General features: G+C 38.3%; 1 protein-coding gene across 4 annotated transcripts in view; it reads right to left on the reverse strand.

The window, feature by feature from the left end:
• Positions 1 to 294: 294 nt before the first annotated feature.
• The window catches only part of GAB1 (GRB2 associated binding protein 1), a 127465-nt gene continuing 100352 nt past the window's right edge, over positions 295 to 27407 (reverse strand). For 2 of the 4 annotated variants that reach the window (XM_061191635.1, XM_061191634.1), the window contains 7 exons: positions 26937 to 27022; positions 26442 to 26745; positions 18471 to 18560; positions 16636 to 16729; positions 14783 to 14906; positions 3737 to 3859; positions 295 to 1508 (listed from right to left, as the gene is read on the reverse strand). In XM_061191635.1, the coding sequence (XP_061047618.1) occupies positions 1350 to 1508; positions 3737 to 3859; positions 14783 to 14906; positions 16636 to 16729; positions 18471 to 18560; positions 26442 to 26745; positions 26937 to 27022 (980 nt within the window). In that variant the 3' untranslated portion in view covers positions 295 to 1349. The remainder of the gene's footprint in view (positions 1509 to 3736; positions 3860 to 14782; positions 14907 to 16635; positions 16730 to 18470; positions 18561 to 26441; positions 26746 to 26936; positions 27023 to 27407) is intronic. The other 2 variants (XM_061191639.1, XM_061191636.1) reach the window with 1 other exon arrangement.

Consider the following 27407-nt stretch of genomic DNA (forward strand, 5'->3'; position numbering starts at 1 on the left):
TACGATACCTCTGGTGGTTTCAGAAATCTGGTTGGAAGAGGTCCATGACTATAAGATTTCACATTATAGCAAGGCTCCAATATTTCTTGAATTGGGGCAGTGAATATAAATCACAGTACAAAATCCTTAATTCTTTTACTGGAAAAGCAATAGGTGCTACATATGAGAATCACTTATATAACATCTATTTTTTTAAAAAAATGCAGATATAAAATATTAATTGCATAGGGATTTAAATAGGATAAGGCCAAGAAGAATATTAAGTAAAGTTTAAAAAAAATCATAGAAAGGGCACTATGGTGTCAAAAGACAGAATTTCATTCTTAGAGTAATAAATCTGAATGACTGTCTAATTAAAAATCACAGTATGTTGCTATAACTAACAGTGAATGTCAATTGTGCCATTAATTCCAAACTGGAAACCAGCGTTAGAGGACTAACACGAATACAACTAAAGCTCACTGTCTAAACCTGATCAGTGTATTAGCACATCAGTGCCTGGTACGTACCTGATTAGTTATATAATCTACACTTTGCAAATAACGTAAAGTTTAATACATGTTGAAAATGTGAGAGCACATCGTCACCACATGCCATCAGTGAGTTGTACGCTTACTTGATACTGTGATTATTCACTCTTTCCAAGGTGTAAGATCCCACCTGGCAGAATCTTCACTTAATGAGCCCAAAACACTGTAATTAACAAAATATGAGAAAGTTCCACCACTGAAAACCAAATGTCCATGAACCAGAGAACAAAGTCCTGACACCAGTAGGTACATGATGCTTAGCACTTTGGAAGGCAATGAATGATGAGTCCAACTCTACTTTGTAGTTTAAGCTAACGGTTACCCCGTTAAGTTTCAGGTAGAAAGGTATATTGTGAATCTACTTCTCACGTCATGTTGTTACCCTGCAGCTGAAAGAGCAATTTCCCAGTGGAAAGTAGCTTAGTTCACGTAGCATCGTTCTTAAGAGTAGTGTGAGGAAAAACAAGAACTCCCAAAAGAATCATGTTAAGGTCCATTCGGGAATACCCAAACCAATGCTTTAAATGAAAAAGTGCATAAATACAGTAATACTACAAGTGTGTTAACTACGAAACAAATGTTTCTCTGGGAACCAAACAACAGTATTTTCCCACATTATTTACATGTGATGAATTGTTCAGATACCACAAAGCACCATTTACACGCTCAATGGCTTGATTAAGTCTGAAAGGTCCTCTGACTTCGACTCTGTTCAGTTGAGGATCTACCTAGAGTACAAGGGTCAAGTTATCTTCGGTCAAACAGGATTTCTCCTTACAGCTCGGCCCTCTTTTGTTCAGAGACATTAAAGCGGCATTTTCACTTCACATTCTTGGCTGGCGTTTCAGACTCTGTGGACTGTCTCCCATCGGTCCAGGCTTCACGGGTGCTCTTCAGAGCCAGGGTCTTCTGTTGGTCAACCACGACATAGTCCACTCTCTCGTCAGCTACACTGCTGCCTGAGCCACTGCTCTTTTGCTAAAAAGCAAAGGAAAAAACCCCATAAACCTCCACAGAAAAAGCGGTGCTTCTGCGTGAACTCCAGTCTTAAAACACAGACACATATGCACTGTGAATAACTCGTGAAATTCTACTGGGTCACCAAAAAATCACATTAACTACCTCAGTTTAACAATGTTGTCTCTCTCCTAACTGTACTCTGTTTTTCCCTTAATTTAAAAATGATTATATTTAAGAATTCAAACTAATGCTCCCATAACAGATGAAATTCTTAGAAAAGAAGGAGAGCAGACCCCTGGTTCATCTTAAGAGACATAGCTTGCTTTTAGCCTTTAGCTTAAGCTTGACTTTTTCAAGTCTTGAGAACAGGTACAGGTGTTTACTTTCAGAGTTAAGAAATGTTTTTTGAAAAGGAGTATTTCAAGAATGGCAGGCTACATAAAATCCAACTAGATACTCACTAACTTAAAACAAATGTAATTATTAACACGTTGCTGGGCCACTAGAAATTAAGGGAAATATCCAAGGTGTGAGGGAAATGGAGGGAGTAGAGAGCTGCTGAAGGGTCCAGACAGTGTCGTCTTCAGGATGAACGTCAACTGAGCAATGCAATCAGGAGGCCTGGGTGGGAGGCATGCGGAACCCTAAACTATCCTCTAAGGATAGGGACCCTTGAAGGAAACTGAGGTAGTCCTAGGGTGGTAGCATCACCTGCTTCCTAGCAGAAGCAAATGCAAATCCTTTCTGAAGGAAATTTAGGTCTGCAGGTTTCCCACAGATATGCTTAGCAAAATAAATTCACAATAAAAATGTATGAACACACAAGGAAACAAGCCATCAGGTATGTGAGAAACAGTAAACATAGATTCAGACCTCCAAGGACTTCAGATATGGAAATTACTGCATAAATAGTATAAAATATGTGTATAAAATGTTTAAAGGAATTGAAAAATAAAAAATAAAAGGAATAAGATAACAAAAAAGGAGTGAGAAGCTATTCAGATCAGATAGGCATATTTGGGGAAAAAAAGCCAAGCAGAATGTCACTTCAGCAGTGAAAAATAAAATATTGAAATTAAAAATTAAACACATGGGTTAAGCAGAAGAATTGAGAATTAGTGAACTTGGTGACAGATCTAAAGAAATTTTACAAGTAAGCAAAGAAATGATAAAATAGAAAATATGAAAGAGTGGTAAAAGATAAGAAAAACAGAATGAGAAGTTCTAACTGTCTAATCAGAAACCTAAAAGGACAGAAGAAAGAGAATAGTGGAAAAGCAATATTTAGGGAGATAATGATTCAGACTTTTCCATAACTGACAAAAAATATGAGTCCAGAAATAAAGACTGCACAACTTCTACCAAGCAGGATAAATAAAGAAAAATCTATGTCTAGATGTCTAGACACAGTGTAGTGAACCTGCAGAACACCAAAGATATAGAAAAGATCTTAACATCAGCCAGCTAGAAAAGACAGATTACCTACAAAGGAACTGCAATTAGACTGACAGCATACTTTTCACAGGAACAATGGAAGCCAGGTGACAGCAAATAGTATCTCCTATGTGTTGAGAGAAACTTACTGTCAATTGAGAATTGTGAACTCAAACTGCTCCCCCCGCAAAACCCTCAATACTCATTTTCCAGAATGAGGCAAAATAAAGACATTTCAGTTAAACAAAAACTGCAAGAATTTACCATTAACAGACTTCCATGAAAAGAACTTCTAAAGGAAGGAGGAAGGAAAATGATTAGAGAAGGTCTAAGACACAAGAAGGAATGATAAAAAAAAGAAGTTGGTAAACATGTAGGAAAATGTAAATAAACATTGTCCATATAGTAAGAATATTACTACTACTAATGTCTAATTTGTGAGTGTAACAACAACAAGAACAACAAAAAACCCTAAAACTTTTGGACAAAAATACCAAGAAAGTCAGAAAAGGAGTAATTTGAGCTAACATCGGAAAGGGAGTGAAGACCATGATTAACTTTGGAACTTTAGAATTTAGTAAAGTAAGCATTTCAATGGTAATCACTAAGAGAGTACAAAGTGTGTAACTTCCATACCATTAGAGATGAAAAAATAAACTTATCAGTCTAACACTTTTGTGATTTATGAAAAAGCATTAAGCAATAGTACTAAATTTAAATTAAACACACTAAGAAAATTTCCCCAAAGGAGACCCGATTCTTCAGGTTTCAAATGGGAGCTCAGTGTATTTATAGAATGAGGTTTCACTTACCTTACGTGGTGGCGTGGATTTCCCAGAATCTAAATCTAGATCTAGATATTCCACTTGTTTGTCTCCTTTGGGCTTGATCATTGGGCTGCTTCCTCCATCAAGACTATTACTGCCAAAAAGATTCTGAAAGTAAAATACAACAAAATCAACTGTCAAACATTCATGAGACATACTGCTTATTACCTTGTTTGCCATCTACTCAAACCTAAATATTAACTTTAAGAGGACATAGCTTGAAGAAATGTCTCCTTAGAAAATTATATAATCTTTTAGGATGGGGAAAAATAAGTAATATTTTAAAAATTGATTAAAACATAGCATAGGTAAGCAAGCTAAAAGTAGTTTGGAAAGTAAAACTTGGTTCAGACTAAGACTGGGCCATCAAGCTACAGTTAACTGCAACAGTTCTTTTTTTTTTTTCGGCTGTGCCGCGCGGCTTAAGGAATCTTAGTTCCCTTACCAGGGATTGAACCCAGGCCCCCGGCCGTGGAAGTGCCAAGTCCTAACCACTAGACCGCCAGGGAATTCCCAGTTGGAATAGTTCTAACTCAACGCTATTAAAATGATATCTGGAATCCCCGTGTCGGTGCTGCTGTTTCGCACGAGGAGCTTCGGTCTTAAGTGCTGGGTGCAAGGACTCTGCACGCAGCACCCTCTGAGCAAGCGGAACTAGACAAAGCACAAAGGAAAAGAAAAAGAGTGGTATACTGATTAACACGGGAAGATGGCGGAAGAGTAAGACGCGGAGATCACCTTCCTTCCCACAGATACATTAGAAATACATCTACACGTGGAACTGCTCCTACAGAACACCCACTGAACGCTGGCAGAAAACGTCAGACCTCCCAAAAGCGCGCAAGGAGAGGGGATTCAGAGCGCCCCCTAAACGAACTCCAGAGACGGGCATGAGACGCTAAGGCTGCTGCTGCCGCCACCAAAAAGCCTGTGTGCGAGCACAGGTCACTCTCCACACTGCCCCTCCCGGGAGCCAGTGCAGCCCGCCACGGCCAGGCTCCCGTGATCCGGGGACAACTTCCCCGGGAGAACGCATGGCGCGCCTCGGACTGGTGCAACGTCACGCCGGCCTCTGCCGCCACAGGCTCGCGCCGTCTCCTCCGTACCCCTCCCTCCCCCCGGCCTGACTGAGCCAGAGCCCCCGAATCAGCGGCTCCTTTAACCCCGTTCTGTCTGGGCGGGGAACAGATGCCCTCAGGTGACCTACACGCAGAGGCGGGTCCAAATCCAAAGCTGAACCCCGGGAGCTGTGCGAACAAAGAAGAGAAAGGGAAATCTCTCCCAGCAGCCTCAGAAGCAGCGGATTAAAACTCCACAAACAACTTGATGTGCCTGCATCTGTTGAATACCTGAATAGACAACGAATCATCCCAAATTCAGGAGGTGGACTTTGGGAGCAGGATATATTAATTTTTCCCCTTTTCCTTTTTTTGTGAGTGTATATGTATATGCTTCTGGGTGAGATTTTGTCTGTATAGCTTTGCTTTATAATAGCTTTATTTTACTTCACTATATTTTATCCTCTTTCTTTCTTTCTTTCCTTCTATTTTTTCTCCCTTTTATTCTGAGCCGTGTGGATGAAAGGCTCTTGGTGCTCCAGCCAGGCATCAGGGCTGTGCCTCTGAGGTGGGAGAGCCAACTTCAGGACACTGGTCCACAAGAGACCTCCCAGCTCCACGTAATACCAAACGGCGAAAATCTCTCAGAGAGCTCCATCTCAACATCAAGACCCAGCTTCACCCAACGACCAGCAAGCTACAGTGCTGGACACCCTATGCCAAACAACTAGCAAAACAGGAACACAGCCCCATCCATTAGCAGAGAGGCTGCCTAAAATCATAATAAGGCCACAGACACCCCAAAATACACCACCAGACGTGGACATGCCCACCAGAAAGACAAGATCCAACCTCATCCACCAGAACACAGGCACTAGTTCCCTCCACCAGGAAGCCTACACAACCCACTGAACCAACCTTAGCCACTGGGGACAGATACCAAAAACAACGGGAACTACGAACCTGCAGCCTGTGAAAAGGAGACCCCAAACACAGTAAGATAAGCAAAATGAGACGACAGAAAAACACACAGCAGATGAAGGAGCAGGGTCAAAACACACCAGACCTAACAAATGAAGAGGAAATAGGTAGTCTACCTGAAAAAGAATTCAGAATAATGATAGTAAGGATGATCCAAAATCTTGGAAATAGAATAGACAAAATGCAAGGAACATTTAACAAGGACGTAGAAGAACTAAAGAGGAACCAAGCAACGATGAAAAACACAATAAATGAAATTAAAAATACTCTAGATGGGATCAATAGCAGAATAACTGAGGCAGAAGAACGGATAAGTGACCTGGAAGATAAAATGGTGGAAATAACTACTGCAGAGCAGGATAAAGAAAAAAGAATGAAAAGAACTGAGGACAGTCTCAGAGACCTCTGGGACAACATTAAACGCACCAACATTCGAATTATAGGGGTCCCAGAAGAAGAAGAGAAAAAGATAGGGACTGAGAAAATATTTGAAGAGATTATAGTTGAAAACTTCCCTAATATGGGAAAGGAAATAGTTAATCAAGTCCTGGAAGCACAGAGAGTCCCATACAGGATAAATCCAAGGAGAAACACACCAAGACACATCTTAATCAAACTGTCAAAAATTAAATATAAAGAAAACATATTAAAAGCAGCAAGGGAAAAACAACAAATAACACACAAGGGAATCCCCATCAGGTTAACAGCTGATCCTTCAGCAGAAACTCTGCAAGCCAGAAGGGAGTGGCAGGATATACTTAAAGTGATGAAGGAGAAAAACCTACAACCTAGATTAATCTACCCAGCAAGGATCTCATTCAGATTTGATGGAGAAATTAAAACCTTTACAGACAAGCAAAAGCTGAGAGAGTTCAGCACCACCAAACCAGCTTTACAACAAATGCTAAAGGAACTTCTCTAGGCAAGAAACACAAGAGAAGGAAAACACCTACAATAACAAACCCAAAACATTTAAGAAAATGGGAATAGGAACATACATATTGATAATTACCTTAAATGTAAATGGATTAAATGCTCCCACCAAAAGACACAGACTGGCTGAATGGATACAAAAACAAGACCCATATATATGCTGTCTACAAGAGACCCACTTCAGACCTAGAGACACATACAGACTGAAAGTGAGGGGATGGAAAAAGATGTTCCATGCAAATGGAAATCAAAAGAAAGCTGGAGTAGCAATTCTCATATCAGACAAAATAGACTTTAAAATAAAGACTATTACAAGAGACAAAGAAGGACACTATATAATGATCAAGGGATCGATCCAAGAGGAAGGTATAACAATTGTAAATATTTATGCACCCAACATAGGAGCACCTCAATACATAAGGCAAATACTAACAGCCATAAAAGGGGAAATCGACAGCAACACAATCATAGTAGGGGACTTTAACACCCCACTTTCACCAATGGACAGATCACCCAAAATGAAAATAAATAAGGAAACACAAGCTTTAAATGATACATTAAACAAGATGGACTTAATTGATATTTATAGGACATTCCACCCAAAAACAACAGAATACACATTTTTCTCAAGTGCTCATGGAACATTCTCCAGGATAGATCATATCTTGGGTCACAAATCAAGCCTTGGTAAATTTAAGAAAATTGAAATCGTATCAAGTATCTTTTCTGACCACAATGCTATGAGACTAGATATCAATTACAGGAAAAGATCTGTAAAAAATACAAACACATGGAGGCTACACAATACACTACTTAATAACGAAGTGATCACTGAAGAAATCAAAGGGGAAATCAAAAAATACCTAGAAACAAATGACAATGGAGACACGACGACCCAAAACCTATGGGACGCAGCAAAAGCAGTGCTAAGAGGGAAGTTTATAGCAATACAAGCCTACCTCAAGAAACAGGAAACATCTCGAATAAACAACCTAACCTTGCACCTGAAGCAATTAGAGAAAGAAGAACAAAAAAACCCCAAAGCTAGCAGAAGGAAAGAAATCATAAAGATCAGATCAGAAATAAATGAAAAAGAAATGAAGGAAACAATAGCAAAAATCAATGAAACTAAAAGCTGGTTCTTTGAGAAGATAAACAAAATTGATAAACCATTAGCCAGACTCATCAAGAGAAAAAGGGAGAAGACTCAAATCAATAGAATTAGAAATGAAAAAGGAGAAGTAACCACTGACACTGCAGAAATACAAACGATCATGAGAGATTACTACAAGCAATTCTATGCCAATAAAATGGACAACCTGGAAGAAATGGACAGATTCTTAGAAATGCACAACATGCCTAGACTGAACCAGGAAGAAATAGAAAATATGAACAGACCAATCACAAGCACTGAAATTGAAACTGTGATTCAAAATCTTCCAACAAACAAAAGCCCAGGACCAGATGGCTTCACAGGCGAATTCTATCAAACATTTAGAGAAGAGCTAACACCTCTCCTTCTCAAACTCTTCCAAAATGTTGCAGAGGGAGGAACACTCCCAAACTCATTCTACGAGGCCACCATCACCCTGATACCAAAACCAGACAAAGATGTCACAAAGAAAGAAAACTACAGGCCAATATCACTGATGAACATAGATGCAAAAATCCTCAACAAAATACTAGCAAACAGAATCCAACAGCACATTAAAAGGATCATACACCATGATCCAGTGGGGTTTATCCCAGGAATGCAAGGATTCTTCAATATACGCAAATCAATCAACGTGATACACCATATTAACAAATTGAAGGAGAAAAACCATATGATCATCTCAATAGATGCAGAGAAAGCTTTCGACAAAATTCAACACCCAGTTATGATAAAAGCCCTGCAGAAAGTAGGCATAGAGGGAACTTTCCTCAACATAATAAAGGCCATATATGACAAACCCACAGCCAACATTGTCCTCAATGGTGAAAAACTGAAACCATTTCCACTAAGATCAGGAACAAGACAAGGTTGCCCACTCTCACCACTATTATTCAACATAGTTTTGGAAGTGTTAGCCACAGCAATCAGAGAAGAAAAAGAAATAAAAGGAATCCAAATCGGAAAAGAAGAAGTAAAGCTGTCACTGTTTGCAGATAACATGATACTATACATAGAGAATCCTAAAGATGCTACCAGAAAACTACTAGAGCTAATCAATGAATTTGGTAAAGTAGCAGGATACAAAATTAATGCACAGAAATCTCTTGCATTTCTATACACTAATGACGAAAAATCTGAAAGTGAAATTAAGAAAACACTCCCGTTTACCATTGCAACAAAAAGAATAAAATATCTAGGAATAAGCCTACCTAAGGAAACAAAAGACCTGTATGCAGAAAATTATAAGACACTGATGAAAGAAATTAAAGATGATACAAATAGATGGAGAAATATACCATGTTCTTGGATTGGAAGAATCAACATTGTGAAAATGACTCTACTACCCAAAGCAATCTACAGATTCAATGCAATCCCTATCAAACTACCACTGGCATTTTTCACAGAACTAGAACAAAAAATTTCACAATTTGTATGGAAACACAAAAGACCCCGAATAGCCAAAGCAATCTTGAGAACGAAAAATGGAGCTGGAGGAATCAGGCTCTCTGACTTCAGACTATATTACAAAGCTACAGTAATCAAGACAGTTTGGTACTGGCACAAAAACAGAAATATAGATCAATGGAACAGGATAGAAAGCCCAGAGATAAACCCACGCACATATGGTCACCTTATCTTTGATAAAGGAGGCAAGCATACACAGTGGAGAAAAGACAGCCTCTTCAATAAGTGGTGCTGGGAAAATTGGACAGATACATGTAAAAGTATGAAATTAGAACACTCCCTGACACCATACACAAAAATAAACTCAAAATGGATTAAAGACCTAAGTGTAAGGCCAGACACTATCAAACTCTTAGAGGAAAACATAGGCAGAACACTCTATGACATAAATCACAGCAAGATCCTTTTTGACCCAGCTCCTAGAGAAATGGAAATAAAAACACAAATAAACAAATGGGACCTAATGAAACTTAAAAGCTTTTGCACAGCAAAGGAAACCATAAACAAGACCAAAAGACAACCCTCAGAATGGGAGAAAATATTTGCAAATGAAGCAACTGACAAAGGATTAATCTCCAAGATTTACAAGCAGCTCATGCAGCTCAATAACAAAAAAACGAACAACCCAATCCAAAAATGGGCAGAAGACCTAAATAGACATTTCTCCAAAGAAGATATACAGATTGCCAACAGACACATGAAAGAATGCTCAACATCATTAATCATTAGAGAAATGCAAATCAAAACTACAATGAGATATCATCTCACACTGGTCAGAATGGCCATCATCAAAAAATCTGGAAACAATAAATGCTGGAGAGGGTGTGGAGGAAAGGGAACACTCTTGCACTGTTGGTGGGAATGTAAATTGATACAGCCACTTTGGAGAACAGTATGGAGGTTCCTTAAAAAACTACAAATAGAACTACCATACGACCCAGCAATCCCACTACTGGGCATATACCCTGAGAAAACCATAGTTCAAAAAGAGTCATGTACCAAAATGTTCATTGCAGCTCTATTTACAATAGCCAGGACATGGAAGCAACCTAAGTGTCCGTCATCGGATGAATGGATAAAGAAGGTGTGGCACATATATACAATGGAATATTACTCAGCCATAAAAAGAAATGAAATGGAGGTATTTGTAATGAGGTGGATGGAGTTAGAGTCTGTCATACAGAGTGAAGTAAGTCAGAAAGAGAAAAACAAATACAGTATGCTAACACATATATATGGAATCTAAGGAAAAAAAAAAAAAAGGCCATGAAGAACCTAGTGGCAAGATGGGAATAAAGACACAGACTTACTAGAGAATGGACTTGAGGATATGGGGAGGGGGAGGGGTGAGATGTGACAGGGTGAGAGAGTGTCATGGACATATATACACTACCAAATGTACAATAGATAGCTAGTGGGAAGCAGCCGCATAGCACAGGGAGATCAGCTCGGTGCTTTGTGACCACCTAGAGGGGTGGGATGGGGAGGGTGGGCGGGAGGGAGATGCAAGAGGGAAGAGATATGGGAACATATGTATATGTATAACTGATTCACTTTGTTATAAAGCAGAAACTAACACACCATTGTAAAGCAATTATACTTCAATAAAGATGTTAAAAAAAAAATGATATCTGTTCTCTACAACATTCTTTAACTATAGGATCCTTATAGTCCATGCTTTCAAATTAAATTGTTTTTCTGCAAATGACTCTATATTTCATTCTCACATAAAAAAACCAAGCCAGATTGCATGGTGTGTGTGTGTGTAAAATTTTGTATTCAAATGTAACGACAGAGCCCATACCTGAAATTTCCCTAATTGGAAACCCCTAGAATTATTCACGGTGTTGCAGGCTATGAAAGAAACCCTTGGGTTCATATGACGTACATGTTTAATCTCAGTAAGTTGTTCTTAAAGAGAATTTCTCAGAATTGCTAGTTCAACTGTACTCTGTCTAATAATTACTAGGACTGGAAAATTTTTCATCTTCAAGTATTGTTAAAATGTGTGTCTCTACAAAAAAAGTCTATTTGCTCTTGATCTAATATAATCTCAACTGGGAACAGCCTGTCTCTGCATTCTAGGCTTTAACCCAGTGTTTTCCCAAAACAGTTTAGAAAAACCCTAAGATTCCAAGAGTTATTATGAAGTGTTCTGTGAATTAAAAGAAAAAATATAGTAGTACTTTGTTTTTCTAAAATTCTTGAAAAAATACATAAAATTATTGAACATACTTTTGATGTTGTTGTTACAAACAATATATATGCCTTTAGTAATGATGTACTGTCACTTGAATTTCAGGCGTCACATTAAGGGTTCATTTCACGAATGGTTGACTTTGGATGTCTGCATAAATGAACAGGCAGCATCACCAATTCACTGTTTCATTAGACACTGTCTGCTCCATGATCACCAGTGTAGGAAATAGACTGTGCTTCAACATTTCAATGTACAGAATTTAATCTTCATTGTCCCTATAAACCAGATTTGATCCAATCCTGTTTCAACTTCTCCAAGACTAATTTTTTACCGACTTCATCAACCTGAGCATATGTTAGACCTTGTGAACCTCTATGGTACTCCACTGATACACTAAATTCCAAGAGGTGTGGGAAATATTGCTGTAACTATCACATTCATTCCTAAGGAAAAGTTGTTTGGACTAAGATGAGCCCTTGCAGTTGGTGGCATAAGATGGAAATGGCACAGCTGACTTTTCTATTGTGAATGGCAGATGGATATTTTCACTTGGGACATTTTTGCTTATTTCTAACCCTTAGGGCCTCAGTACCTTAGAAATTCACCATCTGGTGGTTAGTTAGACACCTCTACTGGCAGGTAAAATTATCTTTCTGGCTTAGTGTTATACTATATAAAAGAACAATTTTATATCTTCCTTTCCTTTGACTTTCTGATTGTAACAGATTTTTTCCTAGATTTTTCCCTTCACTTAACACCTACTCATGACAAATCATACTTTCAAACTTTCCTATTACAGGTCCTTTCCAATATTTTTATGTTTATTTACTATTTTGGGCAAAATAAAAGATTCTTTAGTATCTCAGAAAAGAATTACTTTTGTAATAAAAAAATTCATTTAACCACCTAAAGATGAAAATTCAGGGCAATATGTACTCCAATGCAGCACTGAGGATTTACTTAGACTCTTACTAGAGTCTGTTTACTATAATGAAGAAACAAATTAAGTTAATAAAAATAATAAAATACTACTCATCAAATGGAAAAATTATGAATCCAGAAGTGAAAGTCAGTTAATAAAAATTGCCCTACCTTGAAACATTAGTGAAAATGTTATTGATATAGTTCGTTTGTATTCTAATTCAGGGTTGACATAAATATTTTAAATTATCTTATTCATTTTTGAACACTTTATGAATTTGATAATATTTTACAGTTAATTAGTTCAAGCATCAAATCAGGCTTTTCAAATCACTTAATTTTGTTCCCTGACAAATGGTCGCGAGAAATCTGTTTCTGCCTAAAGTCCATTAAAGATATAAATTCAATGAAAAAATTGGGCTTTATATATTGAATCTCTGAACAGAATTGTTTTAAAGGACATAAAGTCACTAAAATGTTACTCATGCCAAATTTTGACATTAGGTATTTGCTTATCAGATGTTGCCTGGTTGTGCCCCATGATCTGTTCTCCCTTCTCCACCGGGAAGGGGATTTTTAGCCGGGCCCACTGTCCCTCGGTACAAAGGCTACTGTTTCCAGTCCCTTTCGTGTTTATGTGGCCAGAGGCTAAGTTCTGGTCAACAGTTTGTAGTCAGCAGTTTCTGGGAACCTTCTCTATGAGGCAATTGGGCTGCATCCTTTGCTTCTTCTTCCTTCCCTCCATTCTGCAGCCTGGAATGTGAATCTGCTGGCTGGAGTATCATCTTTTTCTATTGAGCCTGTGAGCCAGACCCAGGGGACAGCGGATTGGAGAGCAGGAAGGGGCAAGGATCCCCGAGGGCTCCTGGAACAAAAAGCTGCCACAACAACCGCGGACTGACTCTCTGGACTTCTACATAAGAAAGAAATAAACATCTGTCTTAAGTCCTTGTTATTTGCTTATTTTCTGTTACTCAGAGGGGATCCTAATGCCAACTGATAGACTTATCTACTAAAAAGCAAGTAACAGAGCAAGCAGTGACTCTGGTTTGAGGGAAAGCAAAAGGAAAAGATTTTTAAAAAATTAAAATTGGCTTGTATTTTTAAACATCTGAAGTATTTTCTGGCAACTACCTGATTTCTGGGGAACATAATGCTTGCTACTATTACAAAATTCTTGGGCCTTGGGGTAATAACAGTCAGTCTGAAGTAAATCAGGTTTTAACAGGTCTTCTTTGATCTTTAAGCCTTACCTAAGGATGTATTATTGAATGATTATTAAAAACCCTCGGCATAAGATTGTTTCACCCTGAGTGCGCTGACGTGGGTCTGGAGAAATGCATTATAAAATGCTTCCAGTAAAAAGTATTTTCTTGAACAGTTTCAAAAGTGAAGTACATCTTAAAAGAAATATAACTGGAAAACTTTTATGATTTTTAACTAACTTGTATCTACTTTATAGATATTAATATTACACTTTGACCCTTTATTGGTTTTAGACTTGATGATGCTGTTTTTCAAAAGCATTTTTATATGAAGTTTTTTTTTTTAATTTTTAAAATTTATTTTATTTTTTGGTTGCATTGGGTCTTCAGTGCTGCACGCGGGCTTTCTCTAGTTGCAGGGTGAGCGGGGGCTACTCTCTGTTGTGGTGCACGGGCTTCTCATTGCGGTGGCTTCTCTTGTTGCAGAGCACGGGCTCTAGGCGCGCGAGCTTCAGTAGTTGTGGCACACGGGCTCAGTAGTTGTGGCGCACGGGCTTAGTTGCTCCGCAGCATGTGGGATCTTCCTGGACCAGGGCTCGAACCTGTGTCCCCTGCATTGGCAGGTGGATTCTTAACCACTGTGCCACCAGGGAAGCCCCCAAAAGCATTTTTTAAAAAAATTATTTATTTATTTATTTTTGGCTGTGTTGGGTCTTCGTTTCTGTGTGAGGGCTTCCTCTAGTTGTGGCAAGCGGGTGCCACTCTTCATCGCGGTGCGCGGGCCTCTCACTGTCGTGGCCTCTCCTGTTGCGGAGCACAGGCTCCAGATGCGCAGGCTCAGTAATTGTGGCTCACGGGCCTAGTTGCTCCGCGGCATGTGGGATCTTCCCAGACCAGGGCTCGAACCCGTGTCCCCTGCACTGGCAGGCAGATTCTCAACCACTGCGCCACCAAGGAAGCCCCAAAAGCATTTTTTAAAAGTTGTCTTTTATCCTTTTTCCTTAAGTAAAGAAAGATGGAGGGGTAAGGTGTATGGACTGCAAGAAAGGTCTAGTGTGAATGATTCAGAAGGGCTGCTCAGGAAGAGAGACGTTAAGAGAAGATTCTACTTACCGAGTCTTCACTGGACAGGTTTGGGTTCATGGGAACATAATTCTCTTCACTGTCATGTGAGTCGCTGCTTGAAGTCGTGCTGTGCACTGAATCCGGCCGGGGAGACATGGGAAACCTGGAGGAGCTGATTACAGAGATGACCATCACAAACACACAACCTGACCAAATTTCTCAATTCGCTTTGAAACTAAAAATGAGTGATAGTATACATTCTTCCAGAAACATTTATGCTTACAATCATTTATTGTATGCATTTATTATTGTACAATTTATCACACACATTCAAATGCACAACTAATATTTATAGCTATTTGTAAAGGGATATTTTCTTTTTTAAAAAATTTTTTAATGTTTTACACAATTTTGAAAGGTTACTTTCCATTTACGGTTATTACAAAATACTGGCTCTATTCCCCGTGTTGTACAATACATCCTCGAGCCTATCTTACACCCAAGATAAGCTCCCACTTATCTTGTAGTGGGAGGTAGTTTGTACCTCCCACTTCCCCACCCTATTCCCACCCCCCCACCCCGCCACTGGTAACCACTAGCTTGTTCTCTATGTCTTCAAGTCTGCTTCTGTAAAGGGATATTTCTGAGCATCAAAGTACCTTCTGCAGGATAAAGAAAATGTGGCACATATATACAATGGAATATTACTCTGCCATAAAAAGAAACGAAATTGAGTTATTTGTAGTGAGGTGGATGGACTTAGAGTCTGTCATACAGAGTGAAGTAAGTCAGAAAGAGAAAAACAAATACCGTATGCTAACACATATATATGGAAGCTAAAAAAAAAAAAAAAGGTTCTGAAGAACCTAAAGGCAGGACAGGAATAAAGATGCAGACGTAGAGAATGGACTTGCGGACACGGGGAGGGGGAAGGATAAGCTGGGACGAAGTGAGAGAGTGGCATGGACTTATATACACTACCAAATGTAAAATAGCTAGCTAGTGGGAAGCAGCCGCATAGCACAGGGAGATCAGCTCGGTGCTTTGTGACCACCTACAGGGGTGCGATAGGGAGGGTGGGAGGGAGACGCAAGAGGGAGGAGATATGGGGATATATGTATATGTATAGCTGATTCACTTTGTTATACAGCAGAAACTAACACACCATTGTAAAGCAATTATACTCCAATAAAGATGTTTAAAAAAAAACAACAACAAAGTACCTTCTGCAGAACAACAAAAAAAGTATTGCTAGTGATGTGGGGTATAAGTAGAAAGATACAGATACAAAAAGGAAGATTTAAGAATTACTATTTAAAAAAACTATATATATATATATATATACACACACACACATATATTCACACACACACACACACACACACGTGTACACATTCAACACAGGTTTGTAACTACAAACATTCTTTTCATTTCCCCATATACATTTAAATGAATCTCCATTAAATAATCCCCAGAAGAAACTACCGTATTTTCCAGAGCAGTAGTTCTCAGAAATTTCTAGCCTCATGAACCTTTCACACCCTTAAAATTTATTGAGAACCCCAAGGAACTTTGGTTAATATGGGTGCTATCTACTGATACTTACCACATTACATATAATAGAAAAAAAAATTAAAAGACAAGGGTACACAAATACATACACTATTAGCTGTCACAACGATATCGTCCAATATTATGCCACCTCTGGAAAACTCCAGTGTACACTCATGAGAGAAGGAGAGTGGAAAAGCAAATGACATCTTAGTATATTCATGAAAATAGTTTTGACTTCACAGAACCCCAAAAAGGGAGGCTCCCCAGACCATCCTTTGGGAACCACTGTTCTAGGTACTCTCCATTACAATGAACAATCAAGCTAAGTATTTTAAACAAAGACTTACTCTCGAGCAAAACTCCTAGTGATGGGAGATCTTACTGGGGCTTGTAATTCTTCCCATTCTGGCAAAGGTTTTATTTCTAAAGGTGCTGGCTTGACTGAAACAAAAGAGAAAAAAAGAGACTTTAGCATACAGAAATTTGGAAAACAAAACAAGACCCTCTTTCTACATCTCTCTTTATACATTATAGCCAGAGTACACCTAGCACCAGCTTCGTTTCACACATGAAAAGAAGTTCACTGATGTTATGTGATTTTTCCAAGGTTACACAGCTAAAAAATTAGTGGCAAAAGCTAAATCAGATAATGTTTCCTGATTGTTGACTGAAAGTCTAACTAAAACTCTATTATTACAACATGTTGCTTCTTAAGTAAATATTTTATGAATATAAACTTAATGAGAACAAGAAAGAGTAATGTGACCCAATTCCTTCATAGTTACTTGACTTATACTTTTCATTATTTCCTTATTTTGTTTTTTTCACTAACTTTATCCTCAAACACGGAGATTTAATTTTCTATGTAAAAACAGTCCTCATCATCAACATTGAAGCATCATTTATACAGCTATACATATAAAATGATGTTTAGGAAGCAATAAACACAAAACTTCGCTAAAACCAAAAACTGAAAAAAAGAATTAATAACCAAATCTTTTAAATTAATTCAGGCCCAGTCTGGAACCAAATAAAACAAAGCAATAATTATATCTTTATGCTCAAACTCTGCTCTGAGAAAAGGCCACAATTTAACAATTGCCTCAAATTTTTAGCTTAATTTAACCAACAATATCCTTTAACAAATTAAGTAAAAATAAATGCTAATGTTCTTATTAGCTTTATTTATAAGTTGTCTTTGCTTATTTACCCTATTATTGCAGTGGACAATTAATTACTCTGCCAGTATACATTCCACAGAGCTCTTCGCCCTTAAAGTAAGACTCAGTTTTCAGAAATTCATGGCATGAGCAAAAGAACTTCAACAATATTATTTGTTAATATTCATTATATTTTAGGATACGATTTAAACATATTAGGTAAATATTTTAGTTACATTTCATCCTGCCACTCTAAAGAAAAAGTCTTCATTTTTTCCAGGCACCCCTCCTCTAGTCTTTCTTTGTCCATATATGTGTACATTGAATCAACCAAGTTATAATTACCTTCAAACTAAAAAATAGGTAGTCATTTTAAAGGAATATGTAGATTCTCTGGGGTTGATGCCGAAGTATTTTTGGCAACTCAAATACAAAAAAATTCAATGAGATTTTCTGAAGGCTACATTGATTTAAGTTTGAGTTAAAATAATTTTGCTCACCTATACACTTAAAATGGACATGTACAGAATGCTGTGCTCACTTGAAAGCATTTCTTTAACTCTGATGTTTTCACTTTTTTTAAAACACAAAGGCTAATAGCTGCTTAGCTGTCAAATTCTAAGTAATGGCATAAAGTAATGAATCCATGGAAATGATTGTACATTGTCTCAGAACAGAATATATACATTATACATAAATACAGGAGACAACTGGAACTCACAAGCATCCCACAAGCTTAAAGAAAACACTCTATTGATGTCTAAAAGGTTAAAAGAATAATGCAAAAGGAAAAGACTGAATATCATATATTATCAAATATTTAACATGCTGCTGTTAATGGCATAACAAATATACTCGTTGTGTATTATGGGAAGCATTCACTTTAGAAATTACATGCTGGGAAGTTTTATTTACAACAAAATAGTATTTAAGCCTCTTCTCCTTTACTTTTAAAGGAAACAACATCACAGAATAAATAAATTCCCAACACCCCATCCAGCATGCCGTGCTAAAGTACATACCCTTTCTTCTTGTAGCAAAGTCACCTATGGTTTGTGAATCAGTTCGCTCTAAACCATGGGGTTTAGGTCTTAAAATTTTAGGACTTTGACCTAATTGGTAAAAAGAAGACTCTCTTAATATAATGTTATTTTTTTAATTGGAAAAGCAACAGAGCCCTGAGCAAACATGTTACATCTCAAAAGCATAAACAAAAGTTTGTTCGTGGAGACTATTTCAGTCTGGCTATGCATATCATTCATGCTCAATACCATGGGAACGCGGAAGCTGCATGCAACAATGTAATAAGCAAACTGTTATAAAAGATGGTAGGGTTTTAGTGGCATAACTGCTTGGTTAGTTGTTATCTTTATTTGGAGGAAGAGAGGAAAAACATGTGTCATGTTAGTTACTCTTCTAACATGCCTTAGAAAACTGGATCCAATAAAAAATTATACAACCTCTCAGTCAGATCGCAAGTACATCTTTTCTTTGCAGTCTGGTGTCTCATACGAAAAAGTACCAAGGCCTACTTTCTTAACTTGATGGAGGTGTTTTAAAAACCTTAATCTGACTACTCCTTCACCACCTGAAAGCGCCCTTCTAGAGAAGTTCTATTGATACAATGTCTGCTAATCCAAAGTCAAAACCAAGACCAGCATTTCTTTTCCCTGAACACTCAGTGGTTGCCCCCGTGACACCATTTTGCAAGGATTAGATGTCTAGATTCTGGAACTGCTGACTGTCTAGCTTTAATTTGAGAATTGGAAAGCATAAATTCAGTTGCCATCTTTTTTTTTTTTTTTTCGTTTAATCTCTGTCATGTACAAGTACTGCTGAAAAGCCTTATGAAAAGTACAGGTTTAATACCCAGCAGCTGGCCTCATACTTTTCCCCACCAGAAGCCTGGATGCCAGAGTAGCAATATCATTTCAATCAGGAATTTAAACTACTTCATTCTCAATGGCACCAAATTCTCTTTTTTCTTGGCATGCACAAAACTGAGTTGACATCTATTAAATGGAAAATAATATTAGAGTTCGCTGATTCAATGCTGATCTCTAGCACCTTATTGACCAAAATCTACAAGTTCTTGAAAATGTGATTTTCTAGCTTATAAAACATGAAAATTTCCTAACTCTCTCAAGTACTCTCAAGGGTACTCCTTGGCATTCTTCACAGAAAGATACCGTATTAAGTGAATTTTTTAATAGTGCATTTATAAAATTTCCATGTATTTTCTACTCCATGCAAAGCTTAAGGCTGATTTTAGGACAAACGCCTCAAGGTGAAAATGTTGCCCTGAATTGAACCTAGTCACTCAGGCATTTTGGTAGCTGAATTCATTTCTTTGTATTTTTACTGCCTGGCTCAATTTGACATTTATGTTCCAGACAGAAATGAAAGTGATACTCAAATGATGGCTCAGTATTACTTATGAGGAGAGAAAGGAAAAAAAAGTCCAAGGTGTATGTACTTCTCCTCTGCTGCCTAGAGGCAAATCCTGGAACGTTTCTCTGATTACTTAAGTGCGACAATTAAAGGGTATGAGATAAGACTAAAGCAGAGGCAGAAAATGAACCAACTCTGGGGATACACTGATTCTCAGATTGTAAGAGTCAACAGTGTTAACTCATTTGAGCCTCAGCTTTTTTTTTTTTTTTTAATTATTAGCACCTTTAATTATTATTTATTTATTTATTTATTTTTTGGCTGTGTTGGGTCTTCGTTTCTGTGCGAGGGCTTTCTCTAGTTGCGGCAAGTGGGGGCCACTCTTCATCGCGGTGCGCGGGCCTGTCACTGTCGCGGCCTCTCTTGTTGCGGAGCACAGGCTCCAGACGCGCAGGCTCAGTAGTTGTGGCTCACGGGCCCAGTTGCACCGCGGCATGTGGGATCCTCCCAGACCAGGGCTCGAACCCGTGTGCCCTGCATTAGCAGGCAGATTCTCAACCACTGCGCCACCAGGGAAGCCCAGCCTCAGCTTTTAAATCCAAGACAGTTAACAAGGAGGCTTTAGCTAGATTAGGTTTGAACAAAGAAAGTGACATGACGCATTTCTTTAGCAAAGGGCACCCCACTGTGCGTTAACCCTCAAGGGTTAAAACAATCTCCCCCGGGGCTGTCAATCTCTGGATCATGGGATCTGCTCCCTCATTTGGAGCACAACTTGGTACATCTTAACCTCTGGTTCAGATCTCCCCTAAGATCCTTACTGGCATACCTACAAAGTCACCCCACATGGAGGTTCTGTAGGCTTTCACACTGCACGTTCGAAATGGAATTTATCTTCTGGGACCCACCATACCTGCTTTGTTTCCTCTGTCTGCGGTTGCCATAGCAGATCTCTTAAGAGTTACTCTAGATTCCACTTTCTCTCTGATTTCCCTGTATCAATTTTACTTTCTATTTATAATGGCAATAGTTTGTTTTCATTTATCCAAGAAAATTAAAGAATCTGTAAGTCTGAAGTCCTGGCTTCCTTTTTTTAATGTGCACTGCACTTACCTGGTTTGTTTTTCTGCAATTGAACTCACACTGTATGCCTCCACTTACACTCCAAGTGGCCTCCAAACTTGTAAAAATCACTCACTCTAGGTCCCCAAGTGGAGGTAGCAATTTCGAGTCAGGACAGGGACTTTTGTTATGCCTCCCTGTCTGATCATCTCTAAAGCGAGGCGTCAAGAACCCTGGGTTTGGAACACCGGGCAAAGCACTCTTTAAAGAAGATGCTGAAAAAAAGTGTGATTTTATAACAGTTTGCATTAAAAAATACCATTTTTCCCCTATGGTATCCTTAAATCTTAGAATGAGCTTTCTAGGGGCCGACCTGATTATGTTACTTGCCTACATAAAACCCTTTAATGGTGTTCTCAGAATAAAGCCCAAACTCATTAGCATGGATTATAAAACCCCCAGGAGCTGGCACCTGCCAGGCATTTGGCATTCGTTCCTTCATTCATACTTTCCTCCCTCCCACCCAAGACTCTGAGCCAGTCCCCTCTTTTTAAAGGATCTGGGTATGCTGTTTATTCTGATAGAAGATCCTCTATCATCATTTCATTGCCACTCACCCTCTGAGACTCTCCTCAGAGGAGACAGCCTGCAGGGCCAAGAGCTAACCTCAACCACAAGCCCCCTTCTGTGCTAATTATGATAATGTGTTTACTTTTCCACTTTCCCACTAAACGGGAGCTTCTTTAGAGAAGCCACCTGTCCTTCCTTGGGTTTCCAGACCCCAGACCTATCAGAGGGTACATCCTATAACTGGGAGGCCCTTCAATCTGTTTTGATGAACTGTGGTTCTCTTAAAGCTTAATCTGATAGTGGTGTTTAATCTGATCAATGTCTTAACTTTGTGTTTGCCTTTGAAGGAAAAAAAAGAAAATAAGAGCAACTGAATGTTGTTTCAAAAGCTGATCATACCAAATATGGTCAAGGCAGTCCATACGAGGTCATGCTTCAAAGAAGCAGATGCAGTCCTTTTTGAAAAGTCCATACACGATTATTATTTTTACTAGGTACTGCTTACATAAATGCAACTCAAAGTGGAAAATTTATTTTCTCTACCATTATAGGTCTAACTTAGCCTAAATTATTCACTCATCTGAAGTTTCACAGATGATGCTATTTCCAGTAGGCATCTCAGAAATCAAGAAAGAAGAAAAATAATTCACAACATTATTATCCTCTGCTAATTCCAAGTAGTAATCAAAGTAGCACACTGAAAAACTTTTACACTTGTTTGAATAGTCTCATTGTGTAAAGGGGACTATAATAATGATAATTATATTGGAAGGTCAGGAATATTTAGGAAAAAAACCCGCACGTAGAGGCTGTGCTGTAAAAATGCACTCTGTACTCATTTCCTTTAAACTGTAACCACCAACCCAAAAATCTGACTTGAGAGTCAAACTTTAATACTTGTTTATTAAAATCTAGCTATATTTACTGGTATCATTTACCCATCTTCCAAACATTTATTCTAGTATAAAAGTAGTTTTTTGAAAGCATGTTAATTTTTAATCACTTTCAAAAAACTTCTTTAGAAGCTCTCTTGAGCAAATATTTATAGCAAAGATACCAAAAAGATCCACCTAGAGAAGCTCCTCGATTGGTCTTCTGGATCCTTCCTATACCAAAGTGAAGATCCAGAAGGACCTGAAGATATTTTAACCAAACGAACGTAAAAAAACACAAGAAGTCACCTCGCACTGCTTTTTTAAAACCAATACAACAACTAATGGTCAGATCTACTGCAGAAAGCCATGAATGGACAAAGCCAAACAAAACAAAATATGAAGACAGTATATCTGAGGCTTGAACAGCTGCTATATCATGTTAGAAAGAGAGTGAATGGGCCCAGTTAAGTGCACAGATGAAATCTGGTAGATTTATTTAAGAACTTACTTTAAGAGAAATCACAATATCTTATAGAAATTTCCCAAACTTTACAAAGTTGCATTTCCATTAAAATATAAAAGTTTCAGTTGAAGTAATCAAAACAGAATTTGTCCTGCATTTCCAATGACTCATCTGCTTTCCTAATATTTAACACAGTACATGTAAATTATGATTTTCTCCTCTGTTAATATACACAAGATGTGGTTCAGAACAAATACTATTGTGACAGAAATAGTATGGGTGAAAATATAGATACCACAGTTGGGTGACTGGGTAAAGTGTCCATGAAAATACACTGAATGTAAGTGTTTAAAACATGCATGTATTTCTGCAGCTTCAATTACTCAGAAGTATTTGAAAAACTCATCCGTACTACTAACTACAGCAGCTGACATCTATAATTGGGGGTATAAACAAGACTAGAATGTCACTCATTTATTGTAGACCCTTCCCAAGAAGATGATCACAGAAACCAGTTATACTGGGTGTTGAGTTAGTTGTATTGAGTTTTGGAACTAATCAAGCCATATTCTATAGAATAAGGTTTGCTTATTATGAGGTTTAGTTAATAAGAGATACTAGAATAATAGACAGAGCCATGTATCTGATGTCACAAAATTTGAAATGAAAACAGACTCATTAGATGCTATGCACCATGAGAAGAATTTCAGGACGAAATAAGACATCTGTTTTTATGGTTTAAGTTTTTAAGGATAAACTTTGCTCCAAGATCTGAATTTGGGTTTCAAAATGTTTTTCTCGAATAGCTATAACTTTCTAAAGTGACTTGACAAGGTTTGCCTTGCCGTATTAGATACTTTCTCATGCCTTCTCTTGTATCATATTTATTTTAAAAAGTAGAGTAATAATAAGAAAAGCAACCCACCCCCTTTTTTTATAACTAAGACTTTAAGTAACTTCTTTACTGTTTTGCTAAACCTATTATTCTCCTTGAATTTGTCAAAAACTATGTGGCAATTTTATTCTGGGTGCTTTTTCAGTTCATTTTGTATCTAAGTAATGATACCAAATCAGTAATCTGGCCCATGAGCTCAAGATTGTCTTTCAATAGCTCAGTTTATTTTTTAAAGACTAAACAGAATCTCCAGAAGTAACCAAGGAACCTACTTTGTTCTGTTCTACAGTAGGGTCACCATTGGTTGGTTTAGAGGACTAGGACAGTCTCTCATGTACTAGAATATATAGTACTTTCACTATATATTTACATAGGGAGGTTTAATTACACATATATGCAATATATATGATGTAGAGTACACATGCCATTTTATTATGCTGCCTACATAAAATAATATATACTATAATATGGGGGTACGTGAACTCTGTCAGACCTAGATGATACTAAAAGCATTTCATTATGATCCTAAAACTTTCCAACATGTAAATAGGGACCTTTTCTGATTCTGCATTGTGCTTACCACATGAAACCATTAACTGTGAAATATACTGGGAATTTTCAAACTGTGTTAAGCAGAGCCCGACGGGAGGAAGGAGAGGCAGGGGAGCAAAGCCGCAAGGACTCAGAGCTCCATGCGTCACCCACAGCACACCACGTCCATATTTATGTGGGGACCTCAAGATATAAAACGGTTACGTTTGGTGTCAAAAACTAGCGATCTGCTGCCAACATGTGCTAATTACAGGAAAAGAAGGAGAGAACCAGTTTAGCATTAAAATGAGGATTTCGATGTTTCATGGACTTCCTGACACTTGTATCTTAATCCTTCCACCCTCTGTGGGCTCAATTATAAATCTATACATGTCCAAACATACTTCTGTGTGTTGTATGCAAAGAAGAAAATGACGAGGGATGTCTAAATAGATTTAAAAACAAATGAGGACCAAGAGAAACAAAAGGAAAAGTTATCACCTAAAAAGCCTGGGATGCTCACACTGTTTCTAAAATAGCCAGCCCTGATCATGGCTCTGCTGCTGGGGCCTCTGGGGTGACTGGGGGTGCGACCATCTTTCCAGCTGTCCGAGCAAAGGTGGGCCCTTGACCCAACAGCAGCCAGCGTGTGGGCTCGCCTACAACCTACAATCTATCTTGTGGCCTGGTGTGGACAGAAAAACGAGACCAATCAAACTTTCGCTGAGCGATCTGGAGTGAGTCAATAATGAACAAGGCAATTAGCAGCAGATGTGGAAGCTGCGAGGGCCCATAAAAAGGAGCCACAGGGCGGAATCGAGGCCACACAGGGGTATCAGAGGCCAAAGCTCTCTGACAGCAGAAAGCACGTAAAGTAGAGGATGCAGCGTAAAAGAAAACAGGAAAGAAGGAAAGAATGTGAGGGAGAGCAAAGCAGGATCAAAGACTTTCCAGAGGACGGAAATGCAGGGAGGGCAGGACAAAGTGACAGCCTCCTAGGAGTGTCTCAGTTGCCACTAACTTTCTCTTTTCATTTACTTTCTTAAAAGCAAAACAAAACAAAACTCATTTTCTTAAGATACTCTGAGTCTCAGTCTCTGTTCCCCACACCGGGAACTTAATTAGAATGACTGTTAATGATCCAAGCCCAGGTTAATGAGAAATTTACACAAACATTACATGCTTTTTAAAAACAGCTACATAGAGCACACGAGACTCTTCAAATGTGCTGAATTCCCCAGAAATTGTGCCACGCATCTCACAGCCAATACACTAATTTACTTGGTTGTCGAGATTAAATCACACTTGCAGCCTGCGGCAACACAGCTGGCTGTCTGGGGTTTAACCACTTGAGCCCAAATTTCAAAAGCTTGGGTACATATTACCAGTTTGGCTGAAAAGTTTCTTTTACACTGAGTTCTTAATCAACCATGCCACCTTAGAATTTAATGTTACTTATGAAGGCCAGTATGAAAGAATAGACTAGAAGCATTTATTTACACCCCAGCAAAGGCAGAATCATTTTTAAAAAGTTGTTATATGCACAGAATGGAAAGAGTATACAAGCAACCTTACTGTTCTTAAAGAATCATGGCAAGTGCACTAATAATCTCAAGTCTGATTTGATATTAAATACTCTGGAGGAGAGGTTACAAAAGACCAGCCAAAGATGATATCTAGCTTGTAAAAGTGTGTGGTATGGTCTGCAATGTTTCGTTTTGTTTTTTTTTTAAATAATTAAATTAGGTGGTAGAACTTAAAAATCAAAAGAAAATACATATAAAACCCCAAATTTTTGACTTCCTTTGATAATCAGAAGATTTTCCTCTAGGGGGCCCATGTTAGTTTCACAAGTCCACAAAGGATTGTAGCCAGGCAGTAGTTAGTGACTCCATTTGGATGGGCCAAGGGCATTCCAGTTTCTCCTAATTATCTCCTGTTGCTTACCAATCCTTGCGAATATTTTAGTTTGTAACCTCTGCTCCAGAGATAGGAGACTTAAAAATCTCACCTGGGCATCAACGTATGACATAATAATTATTAATCTATAAACAGCAATACTACTTTACTTAAACAAGCTGGTAACTTAGGTAATATGAAATACTTCTGAATTTCTAGTCCCGATTCCGTTTTGGATTTAATGACAGTTAAATGCAGATCTCAATTGGCAACCCCCCGCCCTTTTACCACGCCACGCTCTCCTTACCTTTTCTGTCTGGCTTGAGGTTCCGATCCACGGGGGGTGGTTCACAGTCTGCAACAGGAACTGGCCTTCTAGGAGGGGTCTTCGGGCTGGACCTGAAGCCCATATGAGCGGGAGGAGGCACTTGCATTCCAAATGAAGAAAAATCAAATGTCCCCGGAGTCATTGGCACATAATTTGCTTCCTGAATTGGTTCTGTGAAACTGCTGGAATGTTGTCGTGGAGGAGAGTTGGGATTCATGGGGACATAATTTTCATCCAGTTCTTCGCTTGATACACTCCCCACTGTCAATACATTTTTGATTTTCTAAAACACACATACATTTCTTTTAATAAACAAGAACTACTGTCAAACAGGAAAACACAATTGTAAGTTATGCCTATGCATGTGGATCTGAAGGGACTTTTATTTCAGGATCTCATTTAGTCTCAGGGTCCTAAGTGCGAAGGTTTTGACAATGAAATACACTTGATGATGTCAAGGTCAATTATACTTACAAAGTGGTTGTGGAAGCCTTCGAGTGAGCTAGATCTATCAGTTGGAAATGTTCGTGGAATATCATAGCAGTCTTGAGAACTAGCATCTAAAACAGAGAACAAACTATCAATATTTCTCCCCATCTTTGCCAGTTCCCAGGGTAATCAGGAATGACCTTCTCTCTCTCTCTTTTCATATATGCATGCATGCACACACACAGGTTTTAAAAAGGATGCTCAAAGAATAATATATTGAATTGAAACATTAAACCACTAGAAAATGCAGACATTTATTCATATGCTAACCAGTACCAGTATTTGATTATGACAGTGAGATGGGTTATTTAAAGATGGAGAAAAGAAATACTTCTGTTTTCTTATCTTTTGCACCCTTGGGTATAACTTATATCTCACTAACTTATTATAACCACCTCAAGATACATTACAGCCATTTCGAGAAAGAAGTTAGAAATTGGTGTTGAATGGCTAAGT

Source organism: Eubalaena glacialis, chromosome 5, assembly GCF_028564815.1.
Source record: "Eubalaena glacialis isolate mEubGla1 chromosome 5, mEubGla1.1.hap2.+ XY, whole genome shotgun sequence".
Classification (NCBI taxonomy): Eukaryota; Metazoa; Chordata; class Mammalia; order Artiodactyla; family Balaenidae; genus Eubalaena; species Eubalaena glacialis.